The sequence below is a fragment of the Colias croceus genome, chromosome 27 (genome assembly GCF_905220415.1).
Source record: "Colias croceus chromosome 27, ilColCroc2.1".
NCBI lineage: Eukaryota > Metazoa > Arthropoda > Insecta > Lepidoptera > Pieridae > Colias > Colias croceus.
The window spans coordinates 1,925,133-1,937,181 of NC_059563.1; the positions used below are offsets into that span (position 1 = coordinate 1,925,133).

Sequence of the window (12,049 nt, forward strand, 5' to 3'; positions counted from 1 at the left end):
TTTATTTTTTCATTGCACAGTGCGCTACCAACAAAATACATGCTTATTTGTATAATTTCGTGTTCGTGCTTTAGATTTACGTATTCGCTTTTGAGTGTTAACTATAATATAACAAAAAATGTCATCAAAATCCGTCTAATAGCTTTTGCATGAACCCCAGAAAACACGTTCAGAATACAAGTAGGTATGTAGTAATAGTTTAAATTTCGATCAATAATATGAACGAATATTAACTTATGTGAGATTCTATGTAACGTTGTAGTAAAATCAGTTTCATGTATTATTTATTTATTTTTGTAGTGTAAGGATGACGTTAGATATAGGTTTGTTAAATAAAAACAATTTTTGGTGTCAAAATGTTTATTTCATAAAAAATTAACTTAATTCTATTTTTACAACTAAACCCCGGTTTCTATATTAAATCGATCTAAATGTTCTCTTTTAGTTAAACAGCAAGTTTATTTGTCGAAAATTGGAAGTATTTTTCGACAAATAAACATTTGCTAAGAAACTTTAGCGAAAAAGATCGATATAATATGTTGACCGGCCTCGAAACAATAATATCTATAAAATATAGACAACAGTGGAATACAGCAATCTGAAACAAGAGAAAAAAATCATAATATTATAGTATATTAATTGTATACGATATAATATGTATTTCACGTTTTATTTTTAAACAGGTGATAACTGCGTTAAAAACAACCGACTTCAAACTTGCACTTGCAAAATTTACAAATACCTACAGACAAAAATGCTCATAAAATAAAAACTACTGGGCCTATCGGAATAAAATTTTTATGGGACCAATTCGACACCATCCCGCATCGAACAAAAAAAGAATCACGTAAATCGGTTCAGAAACCTCGGAGTAATCGGTGTACATACATAAAAAAAAAAAAAAATATACCGGCCGAATTGATAACCTCCTCCTTTTTTTCGAAGTCGGTTAAAAAATATTTTGGCCCTTTTACTCTTAGGTTAAGTGCTTTCGATAACAGTTTATAGTTTTTTGCTATCTGTAATAGATACGGAATAATCGCCTGTGCACACTTAACGATTACACCCTGAGTGTATATCATCACGCTTAGACCAACAGGTGCGGAGCAATGCGTAAACTCGTTTTTCGTTAGCAACAATACATAATTACATATATCTATAGCCCTATTATACACAAAAAAAATATTTATAACTAGCGGTCCGCCCCGGCTTCGCCCGTGGTACATGTTTACGTTTTCTCTACATAAGATCCATCCTCGTACTTCAAGAAATAGTATAATAAAAAAAGAATTATCGAAATCGGTTCAGCCGTTCTCGAGTTATGCGCTTACCAACACATTTTGCGATTCATTTTTATATATAAGAAGATAAAACCTACACACCTGTGGTCAGTCCCGCCTCCGCTTCGCCTGCGGTTCGTGTTTGCGCGAACTCTTGTCCGCCCGCTTCGCTTCGCTCAGGAACCGATCCAAACCGAACGGGTCGAAGTCCGCCTCCGGTTGCCGGGGGTTGCGGGTTTGACTCTGGGCGGGGGAAATACAATAAATAACACTTTATTGATATGATAAATATCATAAATTGGTGCAGATTGTGAATGAATGCATTGATGCTTTGATTTATATTAGTTGGTTATTATTTACTTTTTAGATGATAAATATTAAAAGTCAAAAAAACGGCGTGTGTCACTCGGGCAGTGGGGCGGTTGCGCTATTGCATGCTATGCCTTCAAGCCACACCTCCGCCCCAAGGAGTGGGGAGCGTGAGGTTTTTTCGTTACGGAATTTCTCGATTCGGTCCCCGCGCTCATAATAGCTTAAAAATTAAAGCAACTGATTTCAAATGGAAACACAATAGAAAAACATAATGTCACAGCCCTGAATAATTAAAAGTACAGTAATCCGGACCACGTAATTTGAGGTACAAGTTTTCATAATTATTTCCTTTATATAATCATTCTAAAGTTTCTTATAAATAGGTAAAATATCATTGCCAATTCATAGATCTTTATTTTCGATCGATTATAATTAGTCTACATCAATAATAAAGTATTTTTCGTGTCCTATTAGGTTCAAATTCTGAAAATCAGTGATGACACACTGAGTGATTGGGCTAATTATGGCATTTTTAAGTTCCTTTTTTCAACTAAATTGTATCTTTTATTTTTCATATGACCATAATAAACTTATTTTCATTTCATTTCATTTCAAATGACTAATTATTTATCTCTTGACAACGCGCGTAAATCGGGCTTTTACTGTACTTACTACAAACTTGAATTTTGCAATAAAAACTATTTATAAAAATACTAGCTTACCGCCCGCGGCATCGCCCGCTTTGTCTACAACCTAATGAATAATATACTAAAACCTTCCTCTTGAATCACTCTATCTATTAAAAAAAAACCGCATCAAAATCCGTTGCGTATTAAAGATTTAAGCATACAAAGGGACATAGGGACAGAGAAAGCGACTTTGTTTTATACTATGTAGTGATACTCACGGGCTCAGCGCGTGGATTCTTCTCGAACTGAACCGGTCCAGAACGCGTGTTCGTACTGCTTGTGCCCGCAAACTCTTTGTCAGCCACGAAACTAGAATATAAATATAAATTAACGGCCTAGTTACTAATAAAAAGTTAAACAATGGATAAATTTCTACCATTTTATACAATAGCTGTGTCCTGCTCTTGCTCACATGAAACGTCAATCATAAAAACAAGACAGGTTATTGCAATGACTAATCCATTGCATAACGAATGGGTGACATTTTATTAGTAAGGCCGCTACTATATAAAAATAAGTCTGGTTTTCCTTCCTGACGCTATAACTCCAGAATGCACGAACCGATTTCCACGGTTTTGCATTCGTTGGAAAGGTCTCGGGCTCCGTGAGGTTTATAGCAAAGAAAAGATGTCTCTGGTGGCGGAACGGAGTTCGCCCGGTTTGCTAGTTTCATATAAAATTTATTTACTAGGCTTATTTCTTACGCAATTCTGTGTCGCAAGAATTTAAAACATATTTTGGTCATTACACCAAAATGACTTCATTTATTTAATTCTTTTGGTATTAATTTATGTTTTAATTAAATGAGCTTCGTTTCGCAACCAAGATAACCAACACCTACAAAATAAAATAAAAAAAAAACACCACCATACTGACACCTGTCAAATAAAAAAAACACACTGGCACCTTCTATCCAAAAAAAAAAGAAAAAAAAATGTGTGCGTGTACTAGTGTACACATGTAAGAAGTGAAACTTCTTTATGACCTTATCTTTCAAAACACAATTTACTATATGCAACTTCACAGATATACGTCGAATCACGCGTGGTAGGGATAAGAAAAAGATGGCGCGTAACGAAAAAATGTTACACTAAATTTTTTTCCAACCCCGATAAAGAAGTTTCACTTCAAAAACGATCCCGGCAAATTCTAAATTCCAAATTCAAACCCACCGTCTGGTATTAGCGAGCGCATCTAGATCGCCGCCATAGTTTTCTGTATCTGCATTCCGAGTGGGTCGGTAGATGTGCGAAGCGACCGCATCCGAGCGCCACGCCTTGTCGTACACATTGTACGCCTCGTCGTCGCCGTAGCCTGCGGGAAATTATATTCAAATTCAAATTCAAATTCAAATTTCATTTATTTACAAGAATGTAGTTACAAAAAAGGTGTTGTTACAATATTAAGGCGCTAATACATTCTACCCACTATTTGGGTGTGCAAATATTTAAATGGAAATAAGTTTATTAAATTACACTACACCAACACTACACAAATTCTTCGCGTCACTATTGTTAAACGTCACTAATTCCTTCACAGATTCCGCAATGTAATAAGTTCTTGAATATCATAAAATTGTTTCTCCATTAACCATTTCGTCAGTTTCTTCTTAAATATATTTACTTAATTATATTTGTATTTAAAAAAAATTGCTTGTTTGTAAAGTAGGTTAAGGCTGGTTGCAGAGCTTGACCGACCATCAGTGCGTACGTCAGTCGCGCTTGTCATATGTTTTTTTTTTAAACCATTTTTTGATAGAAAAATAAACATACATTGGGCATACAGAATAAACACCACATAAATCGACACGATTTGATCGTGGTGCACATGCATTCTAGACGTCAAACAAATACTAGATAGATTAATATAAATTTTGTTACATTACATATGAAATTACATTGAAAAATACATTAAGATGGCAAGTAAATTACACAACAGAAAAAATATGATGTACAATAGGGTACTTGTGGAAAAAATTTTTTGCGATCACCTACTGTGCTGGCCGTGTCTTTATAAACGTGATATATAGTATGATTTGAATTGACGGTTAACATTTTTACAGTTTATTTTATTTTTAATGTTATTATCTAATTTATTGATTAAACGTGGAATTATGTATGAGCATCTTCTTTCGCCATAGCGGTTATTGGCTCTGATAGTACATAATTTATTTTGTGTTACTTTTCGTAACGTATGGAAATTCATAAAACCGTTCATAGCTAGACCGACCATACGCACGCGTATTGTCATGCGCATTAGTGTCATAGTCATACACATTGTTGATGCGTATCGTCAGGACCGATGGTACGCACTGACGGTCGGTCAAACTCTGCAACCAGCCTTACGATCGAGATGTTAACGTGATAACGTCTCATTATTATCAGCGCTCGAGATGAGACGGGAGATCGGTCCGTCTCTCTCTCGTTATACCAGCCCCCCTAGACAAGTGGCTTTCTATTAGCGTAACGTTTGATAGAATAGATTATGAATGTATGAGATTGACGTAAGCTGTCGATACATTTATCGACAGCTTATGTCAATCACATACATTCATAATCTATTCTATCAAACGTTAGTGCTGATTTACACAGGGTCAGTAGACAAGTCAGTCGCGGCACCGAAATTCGCCGAAACACATTTGCAAGAATTTTGCAGATAAACGCATAATCCTAATTTATAATAATATTAATTTGCCTGTATTCCTAATTTATAATAATATTAAATAATTTTATAATATTAATTGACCAAGTTAAAGAACTTGGTCAATTAATATTATAAATAACTCACCGCTATCCATTCCTTTGGAATTGTTGAACAACCGCTGATCGAACATGGCTTCCCCACCCTGGTTGGTCTTTGCTGGCAAGCCGAGAGCTATCTGTTCTGATATATCTCTCTCACGCTCCTTTACTAATTTGGAACTGAAAGAAAAAAATAAATTTAAAAAATTAATTATAGCTACTGTTTCCTTTTAAAATACATAATAGCAGTACTTTTACATAAATGAATCTATGTCATCTACTTTCTGTAAATTAATAAATAAATATTTTTAAACGGATACTCGTTTGTATCATTTATGTCCGTGAAACAACACACTTCAGCTTATTAGAAAACTCTGCCTCAAAACATGCATAGGCATAGTTTTACTTCGGACAGTTTTTAAACATGATTTATCTAGTTTTTTATATTATGTCAATCTATAAATGAAATATTACTGCTTATCAGGCGCCGCTCGAGCAAAATTACGATCTCTCTGTCTCTCCTTGTCTCTCTCCGTCAACTCTCCCTCGACTTCTGTACTTGGTTGTAGCCCCAATAAAGATATATATTATTATTTAGATGAAATTACCGCTTATCCGGCGCTGCACGAGCTAGATTCCGATCTCTCTGTCTCTCCTTGTGTCTCTCAGCGCGTAACTTGTCTCTCTCCGCCGACTCTCCTTCGACTTCCGCTGCTGGCGCTTCCGTTTCCTCTTCCGGTGCTCTTATACCTGTTAATTTTATATTAATTAATAAAATATAGGATTATTAGGTAATAGTATGTAGGCAACACTATGTTATCTGTGGCAATAGTATAATGAAATAATAATATTTTGACCTTTTTTTTTTGTTCATGTGTAAAAATATATATGTCTTTTCTTTCTCTCAAATAAAGATATAGTTAAAGCAATGATAAAAAAAACATATTTTTTTTATCTTCAACAAGCTTTTATCAAATTTTCGCAAAAATCATTATTTTTAACCGACATTCTCGAACATTAGTAACGAAATTCTTCTCGTTCAAACCAGATATTCACCAAAAATCCTTACAGTAAAAAATTAAATGTCAATTAAAAATCTACAAAATATTTTATCAACTAACCAGCCCTATGGTCTCTGGCCCTCTGCGCTAACATTCTCAAGTGTTCTTCTTTCTTCTCCTTCTCTCTTTGCGCTAATCTTCTTTCAAGCTGCGCACGCGCTTCCACTGCTTCTCTTGCTTTCCTGTGAAATTAAATAAGAAAATTGTGAGGGAAATATAGGAAAATTACCTATCGAGAATATTAACGATTCAAAAATAAGTGAAATTGTCATAGATAATATTGTAAATTGTGGAAAAATTCAACTGTATAAGGACGCTAAATCAAAGAAAAATTATTAAGATGTAAGAAAATATACATGTATACTCATAATCGCGATGAACATTATCTGAATTATAACTCTGCCGACCTGTGTATAAGGCAGTGTTTTCTAATTCGAGTCATACAGTATACTTTGCTGCCTGGGAGTGAAGTATAAATTACAATCAATGCTTTATACAAATACTAGGCCATTTTTGACGATCTTTTAATAGGCAAATGTAAGTTTAGTAGTTTAGTATAATATTAATACTGATAAGGCATATACACATTTACAAATTTTAACACTCACCTATCGGCTATATACAAAGCTTCGGCTAGTTTGGAGAAATTCTCATTAATGTGCACTTGTTGTAGCCCTCGGCCGTCCGCTGCTAATCGCTTATCCAGAGGTATTGTGTAACCTGAACAGAAATTTATAAATTAGTTATTAGTTTATAATATTTAATAATGTTAGATGTGGGATCTGTCTCTACCAGATTAGATGATTTTAAGCTTTTTTCTAAATTTAAACATTTGTTGTCCTTAATCAATGAGATTCAAATCCAACAAGCCATAAATCATTAAAAACCGTTCAGTTATTCTCGAATATTCCGTCTTCCTAATACCATATTCCGTCTTCCTAATCACGTTTTAATCACATAGCACTGTTCTACTCCCTTGGTGTTCTTCCAAGACCAAATACTCAACGTATTTGGTTATTGATATAAGCTTTTAAGCCATTATATTGCCAATCACACGCGGCACCTTCCAACCGCGCTACTACCCACTACAACTCTCTATAGGCCTCACTATGTCACTGAATAGCACTTGTTCACTGCACGCGCTCGCACTGAATCGATTATTACGTCTCACTTATCACTTAGGCTGGTTGCAGAGCTTGACCGACCATCAGTGCGTACGTCAGTCGCGCTTGTCATATGTATGAAAATTCATAAAACCGTTCATAGCTAGACCGACCATACGCACGCGTATTGTCATGCGCATTAGTGTCATAGTCATACAATTGTTGATGCGTATCGTCAGGACCGACGGTACGCACTGACGGTCGGTCAAGCTCCGCAACCAGCCTTAATATGTACGCACAAGCACACAAAGTGTGCTTACTGCTTAGTGAAACAACCACAATCCCGCACCCTTAGCGTTCTTCCAGTGGCTGACGCAGGGCGGCACCTTCCAATCGCACTACTACCCACTACATCTCTCTATAGGCCTCACTAAGTCACTGAATAGCCTTTGTTCACCGCACGCGCTCGCATTGAATCGATTATTACGTCTCACTTATCACTTAATATGTACGCACAAGCACACAAAGTGTGCTTAGTGGAACAACCACAATCCCGCACCCTTAGCGTTCTTCCAGTGGCTGACGCAGGGCGGCACCTTCCAATCGCGCTACTACCCACTACATCTCTCTATAGGCCTCACTATGTCACTGAATAGCCTTTGTTCACCGCACGCGCTCGCACTGAATCGATTATTGCGTCTCACTTATCACTTAATATGTACGCACAAGCACACAAAGTGTGCTTACTGCTTAGTGGAACAACCACAATCCCGCACCCTTAGCGTTCTTCCAGTGGCTGACGCAGGGCGGCACCTTCCAGTCGCGCTGCTGGCGCACGGACACGCGGCGCGGGGGCGAGTGCAGCACGGGCGCGGGCGGGGACGGCGCCGCGCGGGGGATCTTGCGGTTGATCTGGAAGCGGGGGGGCTCCATCGGGTCCGATTGCGCTTCTACCATCCTGGAAATTATGACTTCTTATCAATTCCTTGCATATGGGTTTGTTAGTATCAACATATACGGTGCATTTCTACAATCCAAGAAGCAATAATTATTTATGAATACCGTGAAGCATTTTCATTTCTAGTGTTCTAAAAACAATAAATGATCGACATTATTATGCTGGAAAGTTTGAAATCAATACTGTGAAGATATAGAGTTTTTTTAAGATAATCAGAACACAAATTGACAACTAAGATATACTTTGTCAACACCCCAGCTTTGTAAGCTAGAACATTTAGGGCCGATTTTTCAATGCTTGGATAAAACTTATTAATAAACTCATCTTCTTATTTCTCTCTTATTCCTACTATAATATCTTAGTATATCACAGATTGAACAATGTTTCAAGTAACATTAAACAAACCAATTTACCTTTTTTTTTATGTTTCAAGTAACATTAAACAAACCAATTTACCTAATAACTCTCTGTTTAGCGCCAGAATTGAACGCTCCACCTTGTTGCGCCGGTGTATACCTTATGTATTGGGCCGGTGCCTGAAAATGTACCACACTATCACACCTTTATAGATATGAGTTCTCTTCTGTGTATACAGAAGAAATGTTGATGTACTTAAATAAGAAAATCTCATAAAAAATTACTTTTTTTTTAATTAAAATTGAACACAAAGTAGTATGGACATTGTAATTACATAGTTACATTTCAGAAATAGGACATTACTCTCACAATTTGATCTAAAATTTCATTCCCAAAAGTTATGTTTTTTTTTTCAAGTTTGTACAATAAAGTATTACAAATAAATAAATATTTTAAAGCCTCAAATAAAAAAGTACATAATATGTCAATATTACAGAATAAATATTTACATAATAATATAATAAGTGAAAATAAAAGTCAACTTACAGCTTTGGGTGCAGCTTTAACAGGCATAGCCGCTGATATCTTAGCGTTTGTCAATTTTTCAAGAGCCAATTTAGTTTTTTCCGTAATATCTTGAATATCGTCTTCTGTTGGTTTTTGTAATGTTGGATCATCTTCTGCTAACACTTCCGCTGGTAGAAGATCTGTCAATTTTGAGTATATTATCTGGAAAAAAAGTACTATTTAGGGCTTATGTATTGATAACTGTATCAAAATAAAAAAATAACACGTAAAATGTTTTTATAGGTTCCATTATTAATGCTGATATCTATAAATAATGAAAAACATTAAAGTAAAAATGTGTGCTAAAATATAACTTACATAAAGTCTTGAATCCACTTGAGCGGCTCGGCCAAATGAGCCGCTCATTCACCTGAGCATGCTCAAGTGGATACAAGGCTTAAGTTAAAATAATATGTTAATAAATTAACCAAATATTATCAAAAAAATTATTTATAAAAATTAACAAAAATGTAGTAACAAAGATTACTACACTTATAATATTGTATTTAAAACATATTGAAAGTACCTTATCAGCACCATGGCCTTGTCTAGCTATAGCCGAATATTTAACTCGACCAGACTCATCCAATTGTACAGCCAATGCATTTGAAGTGCTCTCCTTGCCACGAGCCCCCATACCCAAGGGGTATTGAGCTACATGGATCTCGGGGAAGGCTCCACCATCTACAAAGTAGGGTAAATCACATAAAAATAAATATTATTTACAATTGGTAGGAAATTAGGAAAGATAGTGTCTTTTTTAATATATTTAATAATTAACCATTCAAAAACAGTGTTTTGCTTGATATAACCGTGATTATCTTAAATTTCAAAAATAAATGATGAGTGGTGTTTAATAGCAAGACATCATACCTCCAAAATCTTCTTCTGCTCGTGGTATCCATCCTTTCCTTTGACCATACGGTGGTACACTGGTTTGGGAAACTACTAAGGCACTTCCTACTCGCTTCGCTTTTTGTTCGTCGTCCCTGTCCCATACCTGCTGTACGGGAGCAGGTAATAAGCTGAAAATTTACAAAAACAATAAATAATATATATTAAAAATGCTAATTCTAGTGCATTTAATTAATATTCAATATATAGACGCATTGACTGGCCACGAGGAAGCATTGATTACGAAAAAACGATTAAAGATTATTTATTTACTGTTGTATGAATAATGACAAGAATTGAAGAAGGTTATAAACTTTACAAATAAAACAGTTAAATTTATTTGTATATTCAACTTTAGTAAGCAAAGAATTAAATGTGTTACAATACTGTCTATATATTCTAAAACCTTTGTTTATATTTAATAGGTACTAAAACTTCTGGGATAAAATAAAAACGACACACACCTCGACAACGACGCCATTTTAATGTTTGAGAAATTGCAGTCGACAGATCACAATTCACAGAATATATATGTCATAAACAAGAAGCTTATATCTTATACACTGGAGATTGCACTATGACCATTAACTTGTCACAAGAAAATATAACCTTGAATGACGTCAGTGTTGTTTTTTGTCTCTTTCTGTGGGTGACCACACTGGTTTGTATATTCAGGATTTTTCGAAATAGAAAAAACTAAAAATCATGGTCTATAAATAATAACGACATATATTTTTAACAGTATTTATATTATAATATTACTGGACATACTATATTGGTAGAGAATGATAGTTTTAAATAACTTTTGGATACAATAAGCTTGGATATGAACCGATATATTATAGCATTATAATCCTTTGTAAATAGAGGAAAGTTGTGTTTTGCATCAGATGCTATTTACCAAATTGTAAAGCTACTCAGATCTTCTTTTTAAACGCGTTGCCTCGACGGGTCAACTTCAAGCCAAAAACATCAAAGTAAAACTGTTTATAGCAGCCTTGCAAAAATTTCAGATAACTTTACAAAGTTTATTTTTCAAAAGGTATTTTTTCTGGGTCGTAATCCTCAGTAATTTTACCCTTGATAGGCACATATATTTCTTTTTATTTCATTTTTTGGAAAGCTGAAATACATAAAACAAAAAATATTAGGTTAAAAATTGGACATAAATTTCAATGGAAAAAGGGTGCAATACCGATGACGTGTGTTGTTTCATTACTAGTATAAAAATCTTTAAAATGGTGTTCTAAATGTTCATTATAATATTGTTTTAGCAATAATATATTCTCGTCGCTATCCGTAAAAAGTAAAAACCTGTCATCATGGTTACCTTACTTGATAAATTTGTTTATTGAAAACTTGTTGAAAAATGATGAAAGTATTAGGAAAAGAACTTATTTAACATGATTGCTTACTAAAATGATGATAAATTTGACAATTTTTGCCATTGAAATGATTCTAAACAGGAAAATGCAGGAGTATTGAGGAATATTGTACATAACGTAAATATACACTTGCCTGTGAAATTCTATGCCAGAATTTGGTGTCGAAACACTTCTGCAATTTTTCACATTGCAATACATTATTTATATCTGGAAAATATTTATTAAATACGCAACATTATTAACTTAAATATTCGAAGCGACGCAATTTTTTTGACACTTATGCCATATTGTCAAAGTGAGAGTTGCTACAATTTTATTATGGTAACTACTCATAATCAGGGAGTATCGCTTTTTAATAATTGGTTCAGATACTTATTTTATTTAGCATAAATAATAATTGTCTCATCCAACAATGCTTCTGAATGACGTTGTTGGCAATTTATCAACAAACTCATGTACAAAAACTAACCTTTTGCACAGAATATAGTAGCCTTGGGAAAACTTCGTATTAACAGTGGCAATACCAAGTTAGGTGTGAAAGTGATAAAACACAACATTTTCTTGTTACACGTCAAATGTTCATACCGAAATCTCCAGTGTATAAGATATAAGCTTCTTGGTCATAAATATTAAATACAGACTAAAAATAGCAGTTTAATAAAACCACAGCTTCAAATACCGACCTAAAATCGTTTCCAATTA

General features: G+C 34.6%; 1 protein-coding gene across 1 annotated transcript; it reads right to left on the bottom strand.

The window, feature by feature from the left end:
* Positions 1–342: 342 nt before the first annotated feature.
* LOC123703902 (puff-specific protein Bx42) lies at positions 343–10,462 on the bottom strand. The gene is made up of 14 exons (XM_045652099.1): positions 10,427–10,462; positions 9,942–10,093; positions 9,595–9,752; positions 9,048–9,230; positions 8,601–8,680; positions 7,963–8,144; positions 6,692–6,803; positions 6,144–6,265; positions 5,631–5,772; positions 5,069–5,202; positions 3,454–3,595; positions 2,500–2,590; positions 1,383–1,523; positions 343–598 (listed from the first exon to the last, which is right to left on the bottom strand). Exons 1-13 carry the CDS (start codon positions 10,441–10,443, stop codon positions 1,389–1,391), a joined length of 1,650 nt encoding a protein of 549 aa, XP_045508055.1. The 5' UTR covers positions 10,444–10,462; the 3' UTR covers positions 343–598; positions 1,383–1,388.
* Between the last annotated feature and the right edge of the window lie 1,587 nt (positions 10,463–12,049).

Excerpts from the sequence above, each read along its gene's own strand:
- LOC123703902 (XM_045652099.1), bottom strand. Across the intron at positions 9,753-9,941 it reads AGCAGAAGAAGATTTTGGAG|ATGGTGGAGCCTTCCCCGAG; the intron begins GTATGATGTCTT and ends CCTACTTTGTAG. Across the intron at positions 5,203-5,630 it reads CGTGCAGCGCCGGATAAGCG|TTCCAAATTAGTAAAGGAGC; the intron begins GTAATTTCATCT and ends TTTTTCTTTCAG.